The sequence below is a fragment of the Rhincodon typus genome, chromosome 1, assembly GCF_021869965.1.
Source record: "Rhincodon typus isolate 14 chromosome 1, sRhiTyp1.1, whole genome shotgun sequence".
Lineage (NCBI taxonomy): Eukaryota > Metazoa > Chordata > Chondrichthyes > Orectolobiformes > Rhincodontidae > Rhincodon > Rhincodon typus.
The window spans coordinates 5,763,262-5,789,683 of record NC_063332.1 but is presented as its reverse complement, the minus strand read 5'-3'; the positions used below and the strand labels follow the sequence as shown (position 1 = coordinate 5,789,683).

At 44.6% G+C, this 26,422-nt stretch overlaps 1 protein-coding gene across 3 annotated transcripts in view; it reads left to right on the top strand.

The window, feature by feature from the left end:
* LOC109923060 (cytochrome P450 26B1) overlaps positions 1-26,228 on the top strand; it is a 47,772-nt gene extending 21,544 nt beyond the window's left edge. For all 3 annotated transcript variants that reach the window (XM_048598659.1, XM_048598663.1, XM_048598669.1), the window contains 5 exons: positions 4,535-4,759; positions 15,573-15,848; positions 17,281-17,436; positions 22,101-22,382; positions 25,099-26,228. In XM_048598659.1, the coding sequence (XP_048454616.1) occupies positions 4,535-4,759; positions 15,573-15,848; positions 17,281-17,436; positions 22,101-22,382; positions 25,099-25,491 (1,332 nt within the window). In that variant the 3' untranslated portion in view covers positions 25,492-26,228. The remainder of the gene's footprint in view (positions 1-4,534; positions 4,760-15,572; positions 15,849-17,280; positions 17,437-22,100; positions 22,383-25,098) is intronic.
* Positions 26,229-26,422: the final 194 nt, after the last annotated feature.

Below are 26,422 nucleotides of genomic sequence, written 5' to 3'. Positions count from 1 at the left end.
ATTCCTAGAAACACTTAACTGAGCAACTCATCCCTTGCGGGACATTCTCACCCTTGTAGCTTCTCTGCATATTGCAGGTCGGTGTCTGTGTGGGAATGGGGCAACTGTGTATGTGTGTGCTTATGTGTACATCTGTGTGTGTCTGTGTATGTGTGTGTATGTATGCGTGTATGTGTGCGTGTATGTGTGTGTGTAAATATGTGTGTATGTGGATGTGTGTGTATGTCTGTGTATGTGTATATGTGTGTGTATCTGTGTATGTGGGTGTGTATGTGTGTCTGTGTATGTGTGCGCGTATGTATGTGTGTATGTGTGCGTGTGCGTCTGTATATGTGTGTCTGTGTGTATGTTTGTGTATGTCTGTGTGTGTCTGTGTATGTGTGTGTAAACAGACAATATTCCCACCTTACTCTTTAAAACTATAATATCAACTGAATTCCCTAATAAATGCTAATCTATTTTGTCCAGCCCAGTATTCACACAATCTCTCGATATTTCTGTCCGGATAGAAATGATGCACATCGAAACCATTCTAAATGTCGGGCAGCGTTCAGCTTTGGAAAGCATTGTAGACAGCTCCCTCTCCATTCCTGGCTAACCGCTGGGGGTGCGTTACAATTGCCTCCGGGGGGGGGGGGGGGGGGGGGGGGGTGCAAGAAGAGGGTTAATCAGGATTTTCCTGTTCCTGTTCACTTTGCTGGATGTTGGCGGTGAGGGGAATGGGGGGTTGGGCGTCGCGGAAACAATCTAGCGTGAAGCCTCCCGCAGTCAAATAGCCGGTCGGCAGCGGAGGACGGCCATTTGTTGCGGAGGGAGGTGGGGCTGGTGGGTATATGTGTGGGACCGAGGCAGGTACCGGTAGGGGCTGTGTCCCCTCCCCGGAGGGAGCTGCATCTACGTGGGGGTCCTATCCGTGGAACAGTTTGACTGTTCCGGCCTGGGTTCCAGTGTCTCACTCCCGGGTCTCCTGTCTGCGCTGGGGGCACCCACTCTCCTGGATGTAATGTAACCTGGGGCGACCTTCCACACTGAGAACCTCATTCATTCATTCGCAATGAGGGAGAATTTTGTTTTACACAGAGAGGCGCGGGAAGCCTCCCATTCCCTGTTCAGTCACTCTGTTAAAATCCTAATTTTTAGTGTAAACTGATTTGAACTTCCTCTGCATAAAGCATTCTTTGTCCCCGGGTGGAAATGTATCAATAACCCTTTCTTTAAGCACAAAGAGAGCTGTAATCATATTTATTGAGATCAGGCCAGAAATTGCGTTAAAAGCCGCGATTACCCAGATAATCTCTCAAATTTGGTTTAATAAGATTTATCGGATGGTGCTCATTATACACAAAGCAAATACTGCAGTGAGTGGGGGCGGGTGGTGGGGGGGGGGGGGGGAGGGAGGTGAGTATGTGTGTGCGAGAGTGAGAGACTGTACACGCGTCTCTGTATGTGTGTGAGAGAGCGATAGAGCGAGACGGTGAGAGAGAGAGGGGGCAGAGTCACAGACAGTGAGCGAGCGAGCGAGAGAGAGAGAGCTAGAGACAGTGAGAAGGAGCGAGAGAGGGACGGAGTCACAGACAGTAAAAGAGGGAGAGAGAGGGACAGAACTGGAGACAGTGAGAGAGAGAGGGACAGAGCCGGAGACAGAGAGAGAGAGACAGACAGACAGAGCCAGAGACAGTGAGAGAGAGAGGGACAGAGCCAGAGACAGTAAGAGAGAGAGAGAGAAATGGGGGATGAGGGGGGAAACAGAGCAATAGACAGTGAAAGAGAGAGAGAGAGCAAGAGACAGTGAGTGTGTGTGTGTGTTTGTATGTGTGTGTGTATGTGAGAAAGAGAGGGATAGAGCAAGTGACAGTGAGTGTGTGTGTGAGTTTGTATGTGTGTGTGTGAGAGAGAGAAGGGACAGGGCAAGAGACAGTATTGTGTATGTGTGTGTGTGAGAGAGAGTGAAGGTCAATAGATAGTGATAGAGAATGGGGGACAGAGCACGAGAGGGTGTGTGTGAGAGAAAGAGACAGTGTGTGACAGAGAGACAACATGAGACAGAGATGGACAGAGCAATATACAAGGGGTGGGAGAACAGAGAGCAAAAGACAGAGAGAGTGAGCAACAGAGGAAGAAACAGTGAGAAAGAAAACAGTGAAATGGAAAGAAAAGATTGCATGTGGGGCAATAGTGTCAGAAATAGATGGTGAGAGTTGATAGAGAAACAGCAAGGGCAAGAGAAACAGAGACATGGTGAATGAATAATAAACAGGGAAACAGTGAAACAGAAATAGATTGCAAAAGAAAGAGTGAGAGAAACAGGGAAATGGACAAATAGAAAGAGAGAATGAACGTGAGAGTGAATCAAAGAGAAATAAAATGTGAGAGAGAATCTAACTGATAGTAACAGAAGTTGGGGGAAGAGAGAACTGGGGGACTGAGTGTGAGACAGTGAGAATATGATAGAGAGGGAGTTCAGTGGAAGGGTAAGATCCTGAAAGTGGAGGTGAGACCAGGATAAGATCAGCCATGACCATGTTAAATAGTGGTAGAGGTTCGAAGGGCTGAATTGCCTATTCCTGCTCCTAATTCCTATGTTCCTCAGGGAGAAACAGGGAGACAATCTGAAACAGACAGACATTGCTGAAGAAAATTGAAGTGAGACTGCGGTAGTTAGCAGTGGAGAGATAGCAAATTTGAAAGAACTTGAGACACAGATAGATAGATAGTTAGATAGATAGATAGATAGAATCCCATCATAGGAATTGTAACAGCCATAGAGCCATAAAGGTGATCAGGATAGGAACAGACCCTTTGGCCCAACTTGCCCATGCCACCCAGTTTTTGCAATTAAGCTGCCACATTTATTCCTGGGCTTCCAGTCTTCTGTATTGCTGGAGCTCAGACTAATGAACATCACATCCTGTTGAGCAAAGCTGACAGAGGAGGGTGTCTTCTGAATGTCTATTTCTCCCTAGCTTTCCTGTCACCAGCCTGTGCCCCTGCTGCCTTGTGCTGTGAGACTGAGCGAGCATTGGAATTGTGTATTTGATTATCATGCCCCAGTTGACATGTCAGTTTCTGCTGGAGAACAGCAACTCTTTCCTCTGGATGGGTGAGCCACTTTGAGGGATACTTTTTGACCTTTAGTCAGGGTCTGGGATTTCATTGAGAACACTGAGTGGGCTGAAGACCGAGTGGAGATTTGGTGATAACAATATGGAATATGCAACCATGAACACGACCCTCCCCCCACTCCACTCCCACAACCATCCATTCAAACCTCACACTATCCTGACTTTGAGGGGACATGATGGCCTAGTGGTATTATCACTGGACTGTTAGTCCAGAGACCCAGGTAATGTTCTGGGGACCTGGGTTCGAATCCTGCCATGGTGGAATTTGAATTCAATAAATATCTGGAATTAAGAATCTAATGATGGCCATGAATCCATTGTTGATTGTTGGAAAACCCCATCTGGTTGAGTTAATGCCCTTTAGGGAAGGAAACTGCCATCCTTACCTGGTCTGGCCTACATGTGACTCCAGACTCACAGCAATGTGGTTGACTCATAGCTACCTTCTGGGCAATTAGAGATGGGCAATAAATGCTGCCTGGTCAGTGACACCCTCATCCAGTGAATGAATAAAGGAAAGAAAAGCTATATTGTCGTTGTCACTGGTTAAATCTCTCGAACTCCCATCCTTACATCACCATGACTATTTCAACAGCACAGGGAACTGCAGCAATTTTGGGAAGCAGTTCACCATCTCCTTCTTAAGGACAAACAGTCTGGGAAATAAATAATGGCCTTGCCAGTGATACCCACATCTCATGAACGAGTAAAGAAAACATACTGCAATTTCCCATAGTGGCAGTTATACGGCATAGAAACAGCCCACCATTCTGTGTTGAGTTGTAGAGTCACAACTGTAGTTTCTTATACAGTTGCTGAATTCATTGGAGTGAGGCTTGAATCTACAGACTCAGAGGGGAGAATGACTGAGTTGCAAATGTTAGCCGAAAGAGTGCGGGAAACCAGGGGAGGGAATGCAGACCACAGAATTATGCTCAGTTCGTGACTTCCTAATGGTGTTTATTGTTCTCTCTCATCCCTTTCTGATGTTTGAGCTGAACAGTAGACTGGGGAGAAATGTCTTCTAATGGCAAAGATCACCAGGGGTTTAAGATAGTTGGCCGAAGAATCAGAACAGAAGATTGTTTGTAATGCAGTGAGTTGCTGTCATCTGGAAGGCATGAGCTGAAAGGACAATTGAAGCAGATTCAAAAGGAACTGACCGAAAAGGGAATTGGATAAAAGGCCTTGAAGGAGAAAATGTTTACAGCCCTGTGGGCAAATTGACAAAATTTGGTAGCTTTATCAAAGAGTTAGTACCGCAAAATTGAGCCAAATGGCCTCCCTTTGCGTTCTTTGATGTTAGTGAGTAGTGGGTCAGAGCCTGATTCTTTGGGTGTGTGAGCTTGCCTTGGTCAACCTGTTGCTGTAATATCGTGGTTTGTAATGTCATTGCGCTCTCTCTGTAACAGGGGTCCAGATTCCACTCGTCGAGACGGGAGAAATATGGCAACGTGTTCAAGACGCATCTCCTGGGTCGCCCGCTGATTCGTGTAACCGGCTCCGAGAATGTGAGGAAGATCCTGATGGGCGAACACACCCTGGTGAGCAGCCAATGGCCACGCAGTACTAGGATGCTACTGGGTTCCACCAGCCTGATCAACTCCATTGGTGACATTCACCGCCAGAAGAGAAAGGTGAGCATTTTAAAGAGAAACTTCAGCCTCCACTCCCCCATTCTGTACCATGTTTCCCCACGCCCCCATCTTGTGTTTAATGAACTACATTGACCCTAGCCTTGATTATAGAATTTAGATCCTCATTTTGTAGTCCTTCCTTGGCCACTCATAGAGTCATACAGCACAGAAACAGACCCTTCGGTCCAACTCGTCCATGCCGACCAAAGTTTCCCATTCTGAGGAAGGGTCACTAGACCTGAAACGTTAACTCTGATTTCTCTCCACAACTGCTGCCAGACCTGCTCAGTTTTTACAGCAATTTCTAAACTAAACTAGTACCATTTGTCTGCGTTTAGCCCATATCCTTCCAAACCTTTCCTGTTCATGTACCCATCCAAATATCTTTTAAATGTTATAACTGTATCTGCATCTACCACTTCCTCTGGCAGCTTGTTCCATATAGGAAAATCAGCGTGAAAAAGTTGCCCCTCAGGTCCCTTTTAAATCTTTTCCCTCTCACCTTAAACTTATACCCTCTAGTTTTGAATTCTCCTGCCCTGCGGAAAAAACCTTTGTTATTCACCTTATGATTTTATAAACCTCTTTAAGGTCACCCCTCAAACTCATATACTCCAGTGAAAAAAGTCTCAGTCTATCCAGCCTCTCCATTTAACTCAAACCCTCCAGTCTCAGCAACAAACTTGTAAATCTTTTCATCACCCTCTCCATCTTCTATAGCCCCACAACCCTCTGAGGTATCTGTGCTCGTCCAACAGAGAGGCTGTGATTACACTGGAGAGGCAATAGAGGAGACTTACAAAGACGTTGTCAACACTGGAACAGTGCAGCTCTGAGGAAATGCTGGACAGGCTCAGGTTGTTTCTCTGGGAACAGAGTTGGCTGAAATTTGATTGTGATGCACAACATTACTGGGCCCTGGATGGAGTGATGGGAAGGACCTGTTTGATTTAGCAGAGAGGTCAATACTGAGGGGGACAGAGATTGAAAATGGTCGATAGTAGGATCAGAGAGCAGGTGAGGTTGTGTATTTTGACCCTGAGGCTTGTAGGGGTCCAGTGCTCGCTGCTGAAGAAGGTAATTGAGTCAGAGACCCTCAATTCATTCAGAAGGTGTCTGAATGAGCAAGTACTGTCATCTGCAGAGTTAAAGACTAAGAGCTGGAATGTGGGATGAGGCTGGATGGCTTATTTCTCAGCTGTTGGGCAGAGTGCCTTCTTTCTGGGCTACAAACATTCCACAGACTTTCTGAGATTCTAATTCTGGCCTCATGAACGTCCCTGATTTTAATGACTTCACCACTGCTTGTTGTGTCAAAGCCCCAAGCTCTGGAGTACCATTGCTAAACCTGCCTACCTCATTTCACTTCCGTAAAAAAGATCTTTAAAACCAACATCCTCAACCTGTCTGCCTTAATATTGCTTTATGTTGCTCATTGTCTGATGTTGCTTTGGAATACGTCTGGAATAGTATTTCCCAATGCAACCCCCAGTTTAATGTTTGAGACTCCATGTGAACCCAGGAATGAAAACTGTGAGTGGTTGAGGGAAGGACTGGTTGCATGGGAAATGGAGGTGGGGGGGGGAGGGGAGGGAATGTGTGTGTGATTGACCGGGATGGGGTATGGAGGAGGTTACAACTGTTGGGTTTTCAGCCAGGTTGTGGTTGGAGTAGAAATCAGGCCTCAAATGACAGGATACCAGCATCTACAAGCTCCCCTCCACGCCACCACAATCAGTCAGTGATGCTGATGTTCCACTAGCGAATTTAAAAAAAAACATCGAGCCACGCTGAGGGTAAAAATAAAACTGAACATTCAAAGGATTGCCATTGTGGCCTCAGAGCCCATTATCTCCAAATTGCATCATGTGACTCCACTGGGGCTGGGTCATACCCAGTGTGGGAAACCTCCACTCAAAAACACCTTGGCGTATTTTATTACAGTAAAGATGATGCTGTTGGTTAATTGCTGGACCAGACAAAATAAAACAGAATGGAACATCACTGAGTTCGCTGTCTGTTAGGCGCACAGTTTAACCATTCTGACTAATCGTCACAAATGACATGGTACCAAATTAGTTCCCCTGACTAAGCAATCCCACAATTAACAGCACTGAAGAAATTACGCATAAAACCTGACTTTATCACGTTGCTGTTTTTAGCAGCTTGCAATGCACCTGTTGGTTGCAATGTTTTGCTACATTACATTGCTGACTGCACTTCAGGATGTCTGAGGTGGCGGAAGAGGCTATAAAAATGCAAGTCAATGTTTTATTTTAATTTTAAAGCTGAGGAATTGGTAGAGGAAGCTTTGGGAAACATAGGCGCAAAGTCACCAGTTCCACTCAAATATGTTACCAAATGTCATGTCTCAAGTTAACCATATTGACCGCATCCCAAAATATTGTTTCTTGGAAGGATTCTAGCACAGTTCAGTTTGAATAAATCAAAGCTAAAAATTTATTTGCTGCCACTGTGTTTGATAACCAAGGTTTCCTCTAAAGACCCTTAAAGCAAAATTGTCCAAAAGTGCATTTTTTTCAGTAATTGCAGAAAATTTACCTTTATCACATGTCCATCAGATTAGAATGACTCCTCAGCATCTCCAATTCTAATTCACCATTGTCTGCACTGCGCTGTCCTCCATTAAGGTGCACCCTAATACCTATCTCTTTGGCCAAACATTTGGTCACCTGACCTAAAACGTCCTTCTGTTGCTCTGTGTCCTACTTTGTTTAATACAACCCCTGTGAGGCACCTTGTGTTATTTTAGTGTTGGATTAGGTTGGGTCAGGTTCAGTCAGGTTGTGCTGGTTTGAATTGCATTGGGGTTGGGTTGGGTTGGGTTGAGTTGAGTTGATTGAATTGGATTTGGTGGGGTTGTATCATTCTTGGTTGGGCTGTCATGGGTTCAGCTTGGGTAAGCCCAATTGTGCTGATTCGTGTTGTATCGGGCTGTTTCTAAGTTATTTTTGTCCAGTTAAGGTAGAATTGGATGGAGATCTTTTCGGCTGGATTAACGAGTCGGGATTGATACCAGTTGACCTGGGTTAGGGTGGGACTGTCTCATTAACCCTCATAGGTGTCATTTATCAAAATTCAACTAGATCTGAAGCCACAGTATTCATCTAACTCAATGTGGTTGAACGTAAGCTAAGTCAATTCATATAAAAACCAAACAGTTCTGAGGAAGGGTCACCGGACCCGAAACGTTAACTCTGGTTTTCTTCTTCACAGATTTTGCCAGACCTGCTGAGCTTTTCCAACAACTTCTGTTTTTGTTCTTGAAGTCAATTCATATGCCTTTCTAAGTTAGCTACAAAGCCATTTCTCCAGTAATAGATTTACTGAAATGATGAATTAACAAACAGTTAGACAAGTTAGAGAAATACTGAATGTGTGAGCATGGGCCCTTCAAAATTAATTTTGCTTTACACCACAAGGACTTCAATGGTTCAAGAAGACAGTTCACCACAACCTTGTCAGGGGTAATTAGGGATTGGCAATAAATGCTGGCTCAGCCAGCAATGCCTACATCCCATGGATGAATATGGAAAGACAGAGTTTTGGCACAGTTTCTACTCATATTTGCCTAGTGTTTGCTGTTTGATATTTAGTTTAAGAAAGAGATGCATTCTTGATATTCTCATCATCATCTGTTCACTACTCAATGCTATTAGGATTAACAGATTGATGGTAAACTAACTCATAATGATTCAGACTCTGTCTTCAAGTCTTCTCCTTAACATTTCCTTATGGCTGGCTCAATCACACTCAATCTTCTCTGATACCACTGTCTTTCCAATCTCATTCTTTTGTCTCCTGCCAAGTGTTCTCCTTCTTCTGTTCAAGGTTTCTACGTGTGGGTCCCAAGTGAGCATTGCTTACACAAGAGCTGGACAGTGAGTGTCATCAGCTTATGCAATAATAAGGCATCACAACAGAACTCATTTCTGCTCTTCCTCACTGGGCACTTTCCAATAGGGAGCAAAGGGACACAGATTGGAGTGGGTGGTGTGTGGTGTGGGTAGATGGTGATTTTCTTAGATCTTTCTGTTCCCTATGGCTCATCTGCTAGCATGTTCCCATAACCATCAAAACCTTGCTCTCCAGCACAATAGTCAAAATACTGCAGATGCTGAAAATGTTGTGGAAGAGAGTTCACATTTCAGGCTGAAGACCTCTCATTAGAAATGCTTTGTTGTTTCCGAATGGCACATTTTGATGGTTTTCACAAGAGCTTCACCTGCTGAGAATTTCCAGCCATTCCTGTTTCACTATGAGGCTTCTCCTTTCTCACTCTCACTTATGTTTCTCCTCATTCCACATTCTCTCTTTTCCCTGAATAAAATGCGGATTCCTTCAATGGTTGTTCTTCAGCTTGGCACCAGTGTTTGGTTGAGCCTATTTTGTCAAACGGAGTATAAAATTAAGTACCAGGGAGAATATTAATTGATAGACCAATAAGTGTAAACCCACAGAAAAAGCAGGCATTTGGGTGTATGCCGCTGTTAGGAACTCATAACATCATCCAGATTTCAGCTAAGTATCGCACAGTGGAAGGCTCAAAGCTATTGTTGTAATGGGCTACTTAAGTGCATCATTTGGAGTCTAAAGTATGAACTTCAGAACCATGTTCTTATTGAATCTAACTCAAATTATAGCGATCTTGAGCGCTTTAAAGTTTTCGGCCACATTGAGCCTTGAGAGCAGGCTGTGTGAAACCTTCCAATGTTGCTCAATACCTTAAAGAAAGTCCTTGTGAGGAATACGGGCCAATGGGTCTACGGTTGGGGGAGGTGATGGCCTAGTGGTATTATCGCTGGACTATTAATCCAGAAATCCAGAGAATGTTCTGGGGACCTGGGTTCAAATCCTGCTACGGCAGATGGTGGAATCTGAATTCAATAAATATATGGAATTAAGAATCTAATGATGACAATGAATTCATTGTTGGGGGAGAAACCCATCTGGTTCACTAATGTCCTTTAGGGAAGGAACCTGCCATCCTTACCTGGTATGGCCTACATGTCACTCCAGAACCACAGCAATGTGGTTGACTCATAACTGCCCTCTGGGCAATTAGGGTTGGGCAATAAATGCTGCCTAGCCAGTGACACACTCATCCCATAAATGAAAAAAAATGATTTTACGCAATTTCTGTTTGGCTCGGTAATAGAGGAGACTGACATCATATCTGCAGAGAGGATGTCATTCTCAAATCAGGATGTTTCAGTCAATGAAGTGTGTTTACTGTTGTAGAAGGCGATGACCTAGTGGTTTTATTGCTAGATATATTAATCCAGTGACTGAGGCAATGAGCTGGGTTTGAATCCTACCATGGTGGAATTTGACGTCAATTAACATTTGGAATTATGAGTCTTGTAATAATCGCAAAACCATATTTTTTTTTCATCACCTGGGGGACGTGGACATCCCTAGCCGGGCCCAGCATTTATTGCCCATCCTTAGTTGTCCTTGAGAAGGCGGTGGTGAGCTGCCCTCTTGAGCCGTTACAGTCCATGTGCAGTAGCAAGCACCTATTTGTCCATTTAGAGATGGAAAACTGCCGTCTCTACTCAGTTAGGCCTACATGTGACTCCTCTCTGGGCAACTAGGATTGGGCAACAAATGCTGGCCTAGCCAGCAATGCCCATTTCCATGAATGAATTGGAGAAAAGAACAGCTATCGGTTTGACCACAGCAAGCTCACGCAAATGGCAACGTGCAAACAAACAGTCAGATCGTCTGCCCTTTGTCATGTCGGTTTATGGAGCAGGGACACCGGGGAAAGCTTTCGTTTCTCCAAATGTGACCTAAGGGCACCTCTGGCAGTGTAACATGTCCCTCAGCACTGCACTGGGGGAGACATGTTGTGTTACATGGTCATATCCTGGGGAGTGTGTAGCTGAACCTACAACATGCTGAATCGGAGCTGCAGGGTCTACCTGTCCAGGGGATTTGGGCCGTTATAAACTTTGAGGTGGGCGCAGGCAAATGGCACATTTACAAACTTTGAGGAGACACGGCACCACACCCCACCCCCAACATCACCTCCACAGTTTGTCCAAAACTGCAATGGTGCCAAAGGCTGAGAAGAGGCTGTAATAGCAGTACATTACAACACGGGGGAGCTGCTGGATCAAGTAGCAGATCTGGGATGAGCTCTGGGCTAAATGAAGGAGGAAATCTCCCAGCAAGTGTCAGAAGGGACACAAGCTCAGCAAACAATTGTTTATAAAGCCACCAGAAAATAAATACTTCCAGGCTGTGGGCTGTGATGGAATCTGTAGCACTGATTAACGCCATTTTACCCATGCTAGCACTCTGAAAGATTTCTCCAATTGGTTCCTCTGTGTGTGCATGTCTGTATGTGTGTATGTGTGTGTGTCTGTGACTGTGTGTGTGTCTCTGTGTGTATGTATGTATGTGTATGTGACTGTGTTTTTGTGTATGTGTATATAAGTTTGTGTGTGTGTGTGTCTGTGTCTGTGTGGGTGGATGTGTGTGTGTGTGTGTGTGTGTCTGTGTCAATATGAATTACCGGGGGTACTGATTTAAGGTGACTTACAGTAAGATTAGAGGGGGGCTGTGAGGAAAATCGGTTTCGCCCAGTGGGTGGTGGATGTCTGGAATTTACTGCACAGTTTGGTGGCAGAAGCAGAAAAGGAATCAGGATCTAATGTGCTAAATCTACAAGGCTCAGGACAAGGAGCTGCACAGTTGGGTTTAAACGGGAGGCTAGTTCATCTTCTGTTGGCTGGCACGGACACAATGGGCCAAGTGGCCTCTTTCTATAGCTTCACTTTTCTGAGTGCAGTTGTAGTATTGCCCAGCTCAGCCACAGATTAATCGTAGGGTCAGGATGGACCCTTAGCTGCTCCTAGCCTGCATTGAGCAGAAACAAAGCTGAGCCCCACTATTGTGCTTCTGATGTTGCGAATGTGACAGCCTTTCAGAGAGGTTTGGGATACCTGGAGGATGCCATCAATACTAATGTGCTTTAGGGAAGGAAACTGCCATCCCTACCTGGTCTGGCCTACTTGTGACTACAATGTGGTTGAATCGTAATTGCCCTGTGGACAATAAACGCTAGTCTAGCCAGTGACACTCTCATCCCATGATTGAATTAAAAAAAATGCTAGAATCTATTGCAAAGAATGTAATGAATGGATACTTGGATAAAAATGATCTGAGTGGGCATAGTCAGCATGGATTTGAAAATGGAAGATCTGGTCTGACAAAACCTGCTGGAGTTCTTTGAGGCTGTCACTAACAAAATTGGTAATGGGGTGTTGATATTCTTTGAATTTCAGAAGGCTTTTAATGAGCTGTCCCACCGGAAGTAAGATACCAAACTTAATGAAATCAAGATAGTGTATACTGGCAAGGTTTAGGCATTGAATAACACAAAGAGAACAGGAGTAGGAGTAAATGGATTACTGTCGTGTCTGCTCTGACTAGTGGGGTACCACATGGAACAGTTTTTAGGTTCCAGCTATTCACAATAAACATTAATACTCAAAATGGGGGCAAAATTTCCAAATTTGTGGATGATAAACTCAGTGGAAATGTGAGTTGTGAGGAAGATGTAAAATGTTTTCAGGACACCCACAATGAATGGTCAGGAACATGGAAGATGGGATATAATGTGGAAAAGTGTTATCTACTTCGATGTGGAATGGATGAGCAAAGTATTTGTGAAATGATGAAAGGTTGGGAAGTCTAGATGTACAAAGGGACTTAGATGTTCTTGTGGATAATTCACTGAAGGCTAACATGTAGGTACAGGAAGCTATCAGGAAGGCTAAGGGAATGTTAACCTTTATCATAAGAAGTCTTGAGTTCAAGAGTAGTGAAATCTTGCTCCAATTGTACAAGAGCTTGGCTAGACTATACCTGGAGTACTGTGCGCAGTTTTGTTCTCCTCAACTCAGGAAAGACATTATTACCAAAAAGGGATGTTTCACCAGACTTGTCCCCAGGATGGTAGGACTGTCCAATGAAGAGAGATTGGGTAAAATGTGCCTGTATTCTATAGAGTTTTGAAGAATAAGAAGTGATCTCATTGGGGAGGGAGTGGCCTAGTGGCATTATCTCTGGACTTTTAATGTGGAGACAAAATACTGTTCTGGGGACTTGGGTTCAAATCCCACCACATCAGATGGTGGAACTTGAATTCAATGAAAATCTGGAATTAAGAGTCTAATGATGACATTGTCAATTGTCGGAAAGACCTATCTGTTTCACTGATGTCCTTTAGGGAAGGAAACTGCCATCCTTACCTGGCCTGGCCTACAGGCCAGATCCACAGCAATGTGGTTGACCCTTAACTGCCCTCTGGACAATTAGGGATGGGCAATAAATGCTGCCTAGCCAGTGATGCCCTCATCCTGTGAATAACTAGACAAAAAGCAAAGTACTTAAAGAGATAAATGAAATGCGGGCAAGATGTTTCTCTGCATTGAAACAGATATTGCTGGAAAAGCTCACCAGGTCTGGCAGCATCTGTGGAGAGAAGTCAGAGTTAACATTTTGGGTTCAGTGACCCTTCCTGAGAAGATATTTATCTGGCTGGGGAGTCCAGAATGTGGTCCGCACAATGCCACTTCAGATTGAACTAAGGAGAATTTTGTTCACTCAGAGAGCTGTGAACCTTTGGCACTGTCTATCCCAGAGTGCTGTGGAAGCTCAGTCTTTGAGTATTCAAATGTAGAAATTAATAGATTTCTGATTAAGAAAGGGTTACAGGGATAGGGTGAGTAAAAGGCATTGAAATGTTCACTCAGACATGGTCATGTTAAATAGTAGAGTGTGCGCAGGGGGCTGAATGGTATAATCTTGTTCCTATATCTCTCCCTCTGATGGCAGATGTGTACAGTCACAGTCAGAGTTTACAGCGTGTTAGGATAAGCATTCACATTACAGTGCAGATTTACAGCATGTTATGTTGCAGTGTGTTATATTGCAGGTCTCCAGTGTGTTATACTACAACCTACAAAACGCTACAGTGTGAGACTGAATGATATATTGATAGCCTGCAGTGAGTTACACTGTGAGATGGCATTGTGTTATATTATAAGCCTGTAGTGTGAGCACATAGCATCTTCCACTGAGAACTGTCATAGAGTAACATAGTACATACAGTGGTATTCCCAACAGTTTGATAATTTGCATTATTCAGTGCTGTCATCTGTAACCTTTGCCAGCACTTCTGCTGTCTACAGTTCACTTTACCTGCTTAATCATCACCGTGACACATGGCAACAATTCCCAAAAGCTGCTGTGCACACTTGTGTTTTTATTATTTAACAGTGTAAGTCAAATATCTCAATCCAAGGATATAAAGCCAGCTTTATAATTGAGAAAAATAGGATTGATTTACTTTGCGGAAGGGATGGGTGGAGCCAGTCTGAGGCTAAAAGGGAACCTGGACATTATTTGAACAGTAGACAGCTGAAAGTGAATTATATAAATGTATAGGAAACAGGGCCAGGAAAATCTTACCTATTCCAAGACCAGGAAAACCACCTCCACTGAGGCTGCTTTTAAAGGTCAGGAACTGAATTGTTCCATTACCCTCTGAGTCTGCGTGCTCCCAGTATACACGCTCTCTACCGTTCTCATTCTCCTCCATAAACAATGAATGATTGACATTAGAAGCACTTACTCTAGCATCAGGGAAAAAATAACAGACCTTTCGCCAAACATTCCATGCATTTTTTATACATTTACTAACCTATCCACATTCACACTATATCCCTCAATCCTCCTCACTGTATCCCTCAATCCCTCCACACTGTATCCCTAAATCCTCATATCTGTATCCCTCAGCCCTCTCTCTATATCCCTCAATCCTCCTACCTGAATCCATCATCCTTCCTTTCTATTCCCTTACTGTAATGCTTAATCTCTCCTTTCAGTATCCCTCAATACTCCTCACTAGATCCCTCAATCTCTCCTCACTCTATCCCTCAATCCTCCTCACTGTATCCCTCAACCCCTCCTCACTGTATCCCTCAATCCTCATATCTGTATTCCTCAGTCCTCTCTCTATATCCCTCAATCCTCCTACCTGAATCCATCATCCTTCCTTTCTATTCCCTTAGTGTAATGCTTAATCTCTCCTTTCAGTGTCCCTCAATACTCCTCACTAGATCCCTCAATCTCTCCTCACTCTATCCCTCAATCCTCCTCACTGTATTCCTCAACCCCTCCTCACTCTATCCCTCAATCCCTCCTCCCTCTATCCCTCAATCCTTCCTCATTCTATCCCTCAATTCCTCTCAGCAGAGTGAGTAGAGAACACTGAAAGGGCTGAGACGCTTCCCAGGCTGGGGATCTGAGTCATTTCACAGCTGTGGCTGATGGGATCTTTTCACAGGAGACTAATTTCACCAGAGGAACTCAGTATTTCAGAACAAAACCTGGAAATAAAACAGCTTCATCAAATGAACAAGATCTATCCCATTTAGTAATGTTTAGTATTTAAAACAACAATCTTTTGAAGTTATTGAATGAGTGCATATAGCAAAAAGGCTGTTTTAAATTTACGCTGTCTCCTTTTCGCCATTGATTAGTATCAGTTCAGGGGACAAGGGAATACCTGATTGTGGTAAAAACTCACGTGATTTAATAATGTCCTGTAGAGACAGAAATCCATCATCTGTACCTGGTCCATGTCTCTAGGTAGCTGAAGTCAATTCCTAACTCCCCATTTGTGTTGAAACTGAGCAGTAAATACTGATCTTGGCTGTGATGCTGGCTGATGGAGAAAGAGCTAAGATCTCTGTTGATGTCTTTTAATTCTCAGATCTTTGCCAAGGTTTTCAGCCATTATGCCCTGGAATGTTACCTTCCCAAGATCCAGCAGGCTATTCAGGATGGTATCCGAGACTGGAGCAGCAGTGGGGAGCCCATCACCGTTTACCATGAGGCCAAGAAACTCACATTCCGTATCGCAGTCCGGGTCTTACTAGGATTCCGTGTATCCGAGACCGAACTAAACCTTCTGTCGGAAAGCTTTGAACAACTTGTCGCCAACCTCTTCTCCTTACCTCTAGACTTTCCGTTTAGTGGTTACAGGAAGGTAGGTTGCTTACAGAAGAAACTTGAGAATAGAATTCTGCAATCAAAATAAATTGTATCTCCACTGATATCAATCTCACTCCCTCACACTGTTTCTCAGTAACCCCTCTCTCCCCCAGTGTCCTGTGTTACTGACTGTATTTCTGATGTTAATCCAGCTCCCTCACACTGTTTCTCAGTGACCCCTCTGCCCCAGCATCCTGTGTTACTGACTATATCTTTACTGCTGTTAATCCAGCTCCCTCACACTGTCATTCAGTAACCCCTCTCTCCCTCAGCGCCCTGTGTTACTGACCGTATCTGTACTGATGTTAATCCAGCTCCCTCAAACTGTTTCTCAGTAACCCCTCTGCCACAGCGCCCTGTGTTACTGATTGTATTTCTGATGTTAATCCACCTGCCTCACACTGTCACTCAGTAACCACTCTCTCACCCAGCGCTCTGTGTTACTGACTGTATCTCTGCTGATTTTAATCCAGCTCCCTCACACTGTCACTCATTAACCCCTCTCCCCCAGCGCCCTGTGTTACTGACTATATCTCTGCTGGTGTTAATCCAGCTCCCTCACACTGTCACTCAGTAAGCCCTCTCTCCCAAGTGTCCTGTGTTACTGACTGTATCTGTAGTGATGTTAATCCTCCTCCCTCACACTGTCACTCAGTAACCCCTCTCTCCCCCAGCGCTCTGTGTTACTGACTGTCTAGCTCCCACCTCCAGCATCCTGTATCCCTCTGTATCTCTATTAGGACAGTCAGAGATGGACTGGGTTTAGGTTAGTACTAATCCTGGCATCCTGTAAAGCTCTAAGAGGCTGACAGCCTATAGCTGCCTCATGAGTGAAGGCCCTTAGGATTGCAATTTGAGAAATGTGAAAGATTGTTCTGATATAATTGGAGCTGCTGAACGGAGCTTGAAGCAAGAGGTGTGAGAGGTACATTTTTGCAGCCTTAACTTGTTCACCCATCAACTGTGTGTGAGCTGCCCTATGCTGGCTCCTGGTTAAACAACAACTTGAATTAAAATTCACATTCCTTTTATCAAATCTCTCAGTGGGCCTTGCCTTTCCCTGTTTGAGTCCCACACCCCTCTGAGATCCTTGCTCCATTGGTGGCCTCTTGCTGTACCTGGCTGAATTGCTACCCTGTTGTGGCTATGCCTTCAGCTGCCAAGGCCCTAAGCTTTGGAATTCCCTCCTCAGACTGTCTTTCTCTTTCTCTCTCTCTCTCCCTCCCTTTATGATGCTTCTTAAAATCCACCTCTTTGGCCACCTGTCCTAATATTGCCTGATAAGGTTGACAGGTCTTCTTGAAGCACCTTGGGATGTTTATAATGTTGAAATATTGATTGTTCTAAAATAAGTGTGCAAGGGTTTTGGCTTGACCAACGAAGAAGGAACTGTATCCTCATCTGTTGACTGGTGCTCCTTCTTACAGGGTATGCGAGCCCGGGACAATCTTCACAAATACCTGGAAAAAGCCATCAGTGAGAAACTGCAGTACAAAGAAGAGAAGGATTACTCTGATGCTATGGACATTCTGATAGACAGTGCCAGGGAACAAGGGAAAGAACTCACTATGCAGGAGCTGAAGGTAATAAATTCACCCACACCCCACTCCCAAAAGACACCACATACTTGTTGATTGATGCAGTGTCAGTTGGGAACAGAACTGGGCACGATTGGGATAGGCAGGTCTAACACAGAACTGGAGACAGCGTTCTCTGTACAGGGTTGGCAGTGAGGAGGATTGGTGGATGTGAGCAAGGAATATTTCCTGCAGATGACATAGAAACACAGATTGAAAGTAGAGCAAAAGTAGACCATTCGGCCCTTTGAGACTGCTCAACCATTCATCTGACCATGGCTCATCATTGAATTCAGTCCCCTGTTCCCCCTTTCTCTTGATACCTTCTGATCCCTTTAGCCCTAAGAGTTATATCCAATTACTTGTTGAAGGCAACAGGCCAGGCTTGAATGGCAGAGTAGTATACCAATGGAACATTCTGGAATTCGCCTTGTTTGCCTTTATGGATTGGGGAGTCATTCTGTGGGCAAATTGCGTGAAGGAGAATGGTTGGTGAGAAGCCATCTTGACTTGGCAGACAAACCTCCCCCCCCATCCCCCTTAACTCTCCCTCAAGGATGTGCGGAATGACAGGAGCTAGTGTAAAGAATCTTGTCAGACATAGGGATCTCCACATGAGAGATATGTCATGGTGTCGAGGTGATATTCCTGGATTGATAAAGTAGGCATCTGAACTATTAATCCATGAGACTGATTACAAAGGTCAAGGGGATCATTGGCTGCTCTATCATTAGAGAGAGAGAGAAAGAGAGATGGCCGATGGTGAGTTTCACCTGAGGGTCACCATGCCAAGAGGAGAGGTTGAGACTTCCATAGTGACCTTAGCTGGTGTAGGAATTGAACGCATACTGTTGGCATCTCTAGTCTGCCCATGTGTTGAATTCTCCATCACACCTTGCCATGACTTGCGATTCCATTGTTCCTGTCCTGAGACATTCTGTGATATGATCAGATGATAGAGATTTGAATGTTCAGAGGATACAAGAGGCTAGGTGCAGAGAAACACAGTACAGGAATCAGGAACAAAGGGGCATTTGAAACTGGACCATTCAGGGATGGAAACCGAAATGCTAGTGGCAATCAGAAAGGTTCTTCAAAAGACTGTAACATTGGTGAGTCAATTGGAGTTCTCAGAATTCAGATGGATAAATGTTTATTGGTGAAGTATATTGTGAAGCAAGAGCAGCTACAAAGAAATGGAATTGAGGTTCAGCTCAGCCACAATCAAACTGAATGGCAGGACAGGCCCAAAGCACCGAATGGCCTCCTCTTCCTGTCTCACCAAGTGGTGACTCGGTTAGTTTGAGATGTGGATCTGCATCAATAGTCAGGTGTCTCTCTCCCTGACGCACTCATGACATGTTACATCTCACAGAAGGTGGCTGTAGTAATAGATCTTCACCCAATAATATTTTAGCTCTCCAACACCAATTAGGAAAGGAAGAAAAGTAACTGGACAGAATTCTTTAAAACGAAGAAGAGTTCGAAAAGATAGACATAGAGAAAGTGCTTCAGCTTGCATGGTTATCTTAAACTAGAGATCACAAATGTAACAGGTGGCACAGTGGTTAGCACTGCTGCCTCACAGCACCAGGAACCCGGGTGCAGTTCCACCCTCGGGCCACTGTCTGTGTGGAGTTTGCACATTCTCCCCTTGTCTGCGTGGGTTTCATCCCACAGTCCAAAGATGTGCAGGTTAGATGGATTTGCCATGGTAAATTGCCCAAAATGTCCCTGGATGAGCAGGTTAGGTAGATTGGCCATGGGAAATGCAGGGTCACAGGGATAGGGTAGGGGGTTGTGTCTGGGTGGGATGCTGTTCAGAGGGTCTGCGTGGACACAATGGGTTGAATGGTCTGCTCCCACGCTGTAGGGATTCTGTGTTAGATAGTTGCTTGTAAACTCAATAGGGGGTTCAGGAGAAGCCTTTTTACCTAAAAGGATGTGACAATGAGTGACACAGAACATTGGACTTAAGGAGTAGGGTCTAAAATTTACAGCCTATCCTTTCAAGTGGGGCATTAGCAGTTATAGAATTATTGTGGTGTAAAAGGAGGCCATTCACCCCATCATGCCTGCACTGGATGTATTATCTAGTCGGGCTCTATTACCTAGTGCCTTTTCCCATCCCCCTGCATACCATTACTGTTCTACAAACCTGTCCAACACTGTTTAGAAGGCTTCTATTGTACCTGCCTCCACCACATTCCCAGGCAGTGCATTCCAACCCCTAACCACCCACTGTGTGAAAAAGATTTTTCTCATATCACCCTGGCTTCGTTTCCACATTCGAAAATATTTACCCATACAAAGCGTGGTGGAAGTTTGTAACTCTGCCACAGCGACAATTGATGTGAGATCACCAGTCAATTTTAAAGCGAGATTATTAGATTGCAGTTATCGGAGACATTATGGGATAAGAATAAAATAATAAAATAAACAGGAGCAGGAGTAAGCCGTTGGTCCTCTCAGCCTCCTCCACTATCAATAAAATAATGGTTAAAATAATGGTAAAAAAGACTACGTCCTTGCCTGAACTCAATATCCCTTGATTTCCCTGATGTTCACAGATATATTCATCTTAGCCCTGACTGTAGCCATCAACTGAGCATTCACAATATTCCAGGGTAGAGAATTCCAGAGATTTCACACCCTTCTGAGACGTTCCTTCATATCTCAGCCCTAAATAAGTAACCCCTTAATCCTGAGACGGTACCCTGATGTTTTAGATTCCACAACCACAGAAAGGAACTTTGCAGTGTCCATCCTGTCCAGCCCTTTCAGAATCTTCCTGTGGGTTCCTCTTGTTCTTACAAACTCTTTCAGAGATTAAAGCCTGAATCTATTCAACTTCTCATCATCTCAGAAAAACATCTAGTGGGTATGCAGGGAACGAAGAGGCTTGAGAGGCTAAATAGCCTCTTCCTGAGTTTGTGCGATCTAATCACCGATATTTACCATCCTTTGTGTGACAAATCCTTCCTTGATCTCCCTCCTGAAACTCCAACGTTTGGACGCATCCCCCAAAGTCCGAGCTCTCTGTCTGAAATTTCTCTCTGCACAGATGCTACTGAGTCTCTCCAGTGATCTCTCTGTTTGTTTTAGATTCCCAGCAGCTGCAGTATTCCACCTTTATTACTCTCTGTCACCCTGTCATCATAACCTTTAGAAGTTTCTCCTGAACTTCCTACTGGGTGTGTTACTGACAAACTTATGCTTATGATTCCTAATTTAGGATGACCATGAAAACAGTAAATATTTCCCTTTGTCTTTTGAACACTTTAACATTTTCTGTGAGAAAGGGACACACATAGAGCATTAATATGCATCTAAGATCATGAGAAATAGGAACAGGAGTAGTCCATTCGGCCTCTTGACCCTGCTCTGCCATTCACTAGCATCATGGCTAATCTGACATTCCTCACGTTCACTTTCCAACCCTTTCCCCATAACCCTTGATTCCCCAAATGACGGAGAATAAGAGGGGAGGCAATGGCCTAGTGGTATTATCACTGGACTGTTAATCCAGAGACCCAGCTGATGTTCTAGGAGAGATAGTAGGAACTGCAGATGCTGGAGAATCTGAGATAACAAGGTGTAGAGCTGGATGAACACAGCAGGCCAAGCAGCATCAGAGGAGCAGGAAGGCTGATGCTTTGGGCCTAGACCCTTCATCAGAAATGGGGGAGGGGAAGGGGGTTCTGAAATAAATAGGGGGAGAGGGGGAGGCGGATAGAAGATGGATAGAGGAGAAAATAGGTGGAGAGGAAACAGACAGGTCAAAGAGGCGGGGATGGAGCCAGTAAAGGTGAGTGTAGGTGGGGAGGTAGGGAGGAGATAGGTCAGTCCAGGGAGGACGGACAGGTCAAGGGTGCGGGATGAAGTTAGTAGCTAGGAGATGGGGGTGTGGCTTGAGGTGGGAGGAGGGTATAGGTGGGAGGAAGAACAGGTTAGGGAGGCAGGGACGAGCTGGGCTGGTTTTGGGATGCGGTAGGGGGAGGGGAGATTTTGAAGCTTGTGAAATCCACATTGATACCATTGGGCTGCAGGATTCCCAAGCGGAATATTCCCCAAGAACCCCCTTCCCCTCCCCAATTTCTGATGAAGGGTCTAAGCCCAAAACATCAGCCTTCCTGCTCCTATGATGCTGCTTGACCTGCTGTGTTCATCCAGCTTTACACCTTGTTATCTCTGATGTTCCAGGAGCTTGGGTTCGAATTCCGCTACAGCAGATGGTGGAATTTGAATTCAATAAATATCTGGAATTAAGAATCTACTGATGACCATGAATCCATTGCCAATTGTCAGAAAAACCCATCTGGTTCACTAATGTCCTTTAGGGAACGAAACTGCCATCCTTACCTGGTCTGGTCTACATGTCACTCCAGACCCACAGCAATATGGGTGACTCTTAACTGCCCTCTGGGGCAATTCGGGATGGGCAATAAATGCTGCCTAGCCAGCGACGCCCTCAGCCTGTGAATGAATAAAGGAATCCACCTCAGCCTTAAATATACACAGGACACTGCCCCCACAGCTCTCCATGGTGAGGAGTTCCAAAGACTCACAACCCTCCACATTTCAGAGACTCACACTAGCTGGGCTCAATGCTGTGTCTCTGTGAGGAAACCTTAATGTCATTTCTCAATGTGCCACCTCCCCATCTTCAGGAATCCACAGTGGAACTGATCTTCGCTGCCTTCGCCACCACCTCTAGTGCAACGACTTCACTGATCTACCAGCTCCTGCAGCACCCCCTGGTCCTGGAGAAACTACGGGAAGAGCTGAGGAGTAATGGGATCCTTCACAACGGCTGTAAGTGCGAGGAGACCCCCAGGATGGCCGTGGTGGTCCGCCTCAAGTATCTGGACTGCATCATCAAGGAGGTCCTACGTCTGCTTCCACCAGTCTCAGGTGGCTACAGGACAGCACTGCAGACGTTTGAGTTGGACGTAAGTGCAAATCAAACCCTTTCTTTCTCAGGGCACAGCCAAGAGTAAGAGGGCCTCTCTTCATGGAGCCCTGGGCACGAGCTGCAGAACTTTCCAATGTGCTGTACAGCCAGCCCAGGGCTTGCTTGCCTTCTTCCATCTCAGTGCTGTAATGATAACAGAGTTGCTGATACATCACAGCAGTCAAAACAATTGAAATCGAGCACTTGAAATGTCAGAACGTTCAAGGCTATGGGTCAAGTACTGGAAAATGGGATTAGTGTGGATAGGTTAGTGCAGACTCGATGGGCTGAGGGGCCTCCTCTCTGCTGTATGACTCTGACTAGATTCCCTAAACATAAAATACTCATTGGATTTAAAATAATGAGTGATGATAAATGATTTAATTATTTAAGACGCTTATGGGCAAATCTTGAAGCAGGGGACAGAGTTGGAAAAAGATGTCTCCCATTTAGGACAGAAATGAGGAGAAATATCTTCTCTCAGAGGATTGGCAGTCAGTAGAAGTCTCTTCTCTAGAGAGCAGTGGGTCATTAGACTCCCTAACTTTAAATAATGTTAACCTTGCTAATGTCGATCTTGCTTTGTGCACTTCCTGTGCAGTGTAACCCAGTATGTCTCGCTCTGTCTAAGCACCCTATGATCTATATGTCCTTGTTTGCCAAGATCTGCCTGTACTGCTTGTAAAACAAAGCTTCTCACTGTGCTTAGGTACATGTGACTACAACAAATCAAATCAAATCAAATGAAACCAAATCAAATCAAATCAAATCAAGGCTAAGTTAGGCAGATGTTTGGCTGATAAGGGAGTCAAGAGTTATGGGAGTGTCAGGAAAGTGGAGTTAAGGCCAGAATCAATTCCACCATTATTGAATGCCAGGGCAAGTTTCATTTGCTGAATTACCTAACCCTGCTCATTTTTCTGATGATCTTCCATTAATAAATCCAATGGGGAATTCAGGAAAACTTTTAATCAGAAAGTGGAACTAGTTACTACAGGGAGAAGTCTACTTCAGTGTTTGTTCCCACCACCAGTCAGTAGCAGCAGTGTGTACCATCTACAAGATGCACTGCAGAAATTCACCAAAGATCCTCAGACAGCACCTTCCAAACCCACGACCACTTCCATTTCGATGGACAGGGACACAGATACATGGGAACACCACCCCCTGCAAGTTCCCCTCCAAGCCACTCACCATCCTGACTTGGAAATATATCGCCGTTCCTTCACTGTCGCTGGGTCAAAATCCTGGAATTCCCTCCCTAAGGGCATTGTGGGTCAACCCACAGCAATTGGACTGCAGCGGTTCAAGAAGGCAGCTCACCACCACCTTCTCGAGGGGCAATTAGGGACAGGACAAATAAATGCTGGCCCAGCCAGCCACATCCGCATCCTATATATGAATTTGAAAAGCTATGGTAGGTTCAAGGAGAAAATGGATGAGCAGATTAGGGAGAAAGAGGTGAAAGGATGTACAGGGTGGGGTTAGATGGGAGGATATAAATACCGGTATGGGTCTTCTGGGCCAAATGGCCTATTTCCTTGTTGTAAATTCAAGCCATTTTTAGAATTGATTTTGTGCCCCTTGAGCTGTGCTGACAGAGGTGGACACTCTGACGCCATTCCAGTGGAGGCTGCCACAACATAGTGTCCGAGTCTATGCCAGTGCTGCTGGTCAGTGAGTAGCCAGCAGCCTCACCTTGGAGTTGGGGAATGGGCAAGTTTTGGGACCCAGTCTGATCACAGGCTCGAGCCTGATGCTCTTCTGCTGTACAGGGATCGGTCGCTGTGTCTGTTGTGTCGTTGTTCAGACGAGGCCTTGAAATAAAACACCAGCTGTTCTTTTGGGTGGATTCAAACAATATTGACAGTGCTATTCCAAAAATAGCACTGCTGATTATTTGTTCTTCACCTATCATCAATAAAACTTGATCTTTCGGGATTTTGCTGTGTAAGGGCTTTCTTATGTTACAACAATAACAACATTTTAAAAGTGCTTAATAATAATGAATTGAAAAGCTTTGGAATATCTAATTTTGGTCAGCCTGTTATTGGAAGGATATTATTATGTTGGACAACTTACAGAAAAGATTTACCAGGATGAAGTCGGGAATGGGAAACTTTGAGTTAGAATGTGAGGCTTGAGAGGCTGGGACGTTTTCACTGGAGAGTAGAAAGTTGAAGGGTAACTTTATAGAGGTTATTAAAATCATGAGGGGTACGGATAAGGCGAATGGCAGGTGTCATTTCCCTAGGGTTGGGAATTTCAAGACTAGTGGGCATATTTTTAATGTGACAAAGACTTAAAAAAGACACAAGGGGCAATGTTTTTAAACAGAGAGTGGTTCGAATGTGGAATGAACTTCCAAAGTAAGTGATAGACGCAGGTACAATTACAATGTTTAAAAGACATTTAGGTAAGAACGTGAACAAGAAATGTTTGAATGGATATGGGCCAATCATAGGCAGGTATGACTAATTTAGTTTGGGATCATAGACTAGTTGGACTCAAGGGTCTGTTTCTGTGCTGTATGACTTTATGACTATGAGTCTATGTCCTGAGATTGTGAGAGGCACTATAGAAATGCAAATCTTTCTTTTCTGCATTATGCAGGGGCTGAGCCAACCCCTCCATCATATAATTTGATGACATGCTGATATCGAATGTAGGATTTTGAATTGGGCATTTAACTATCTCCTGGGCTTTGTTTTCAGGGGTGTCAGATTCCCAAAGGCTGGAGTGTCCTGTACAGCATCCGAGACACACACGATACGGCTCCCATCTTCCAGAATTCTGAGGTCTTTGACCCTGACCGTTTCAGTGAGGAGCGGGGAGAGAACAAAGGTGATCGTTTCAGCTACATCCCCTTCGGAGGGGGCATCAGGAGCTGCCTTGGTAAAGAGCTGGCCAAGCTGATCCTGAAGGTGCTGGCGATGGAGCTGGCCAGTACCAGCTGCTTTGAACTTGCCACCCGGACTTTCCCCAGGATGTTGACGGTGCCGGTGGTTCACCCTGTGGACGGGTTAAGAGTCAAATTCTCCGGACTTGATTCCAACCAGAACGAGATAGACCCAGAGACAGAGACAATGCTGGGTTCCACTGTGTAACAGGGCCAACTGCGACACTCTATCACCCACCCCATCCCCAAAAATTCAGCCACCACCCTACCCTGCACCCCTCCGCTTCCCCCCGCAACCCCCAATCCTAACCAAACCTTCACTGAAGCAACAAAATAAAGCAAACACATCTGAACTTGAAAGCAAAGAAAAGCTTCAATGAACTAACATGCAAGCTGTAAAGGAAACCCCTTTGGGAAAACCTACTCAGATTGTCCAGCAAGGAATTTTGGATGGGAAAATATCCATGGGAGAGCTAGATAGAGCGAATTCCATGGTGAGAAGGCACAGGATTATATTTCTGGACAAAATCGAAGCGATCGAGATTGGAGGAGGCAGATAAACGTCAGAAGAGGATTAGTGTTGGAGAGAGAGACAGGAGAAGGAGGAAAAGAGAAGAGAGGAAAATTGGTGGGAGAGAAAATATTTGACATCAAAACAAAAGACTATCTTTAAAAAAAACACATATATATCCTGCGTTCCTACTTAAAGTATATATATGTATAAACCTACTCTGAGTACCATTCTAGGTATATAACTTGATTAGAGATTGCAACAGAGTTGCAGCCTTTGGCACTTTGAATGTTGATCCATTACTGATGCTGGTTATATTCAGCATAAACTTAGAAACAGTAACAAACTGGTTTGAATTTGTACTATTCCTATCTTTAAGCTATATATGGATTATTTGTCATTGTGTTTTTTTTATTTTAAGATTGCAATTAGACGTCTAGTGTAAAAAGAAACTATTTTTTTCTGTTGGTAAATATTGTTTTAGTAAAAAATGAACAAAAGAATCTTTTACATGGAGCTGTGTGATTAGACATTGTGTGTGAGAATGAGTGTGTGTGTGTGAGTGAGTGTGTTATGTGTCAGAGTGAGTGTGTGTGTTTGTTTGTGTGAGAGTGAGTGTGTGTGTTTG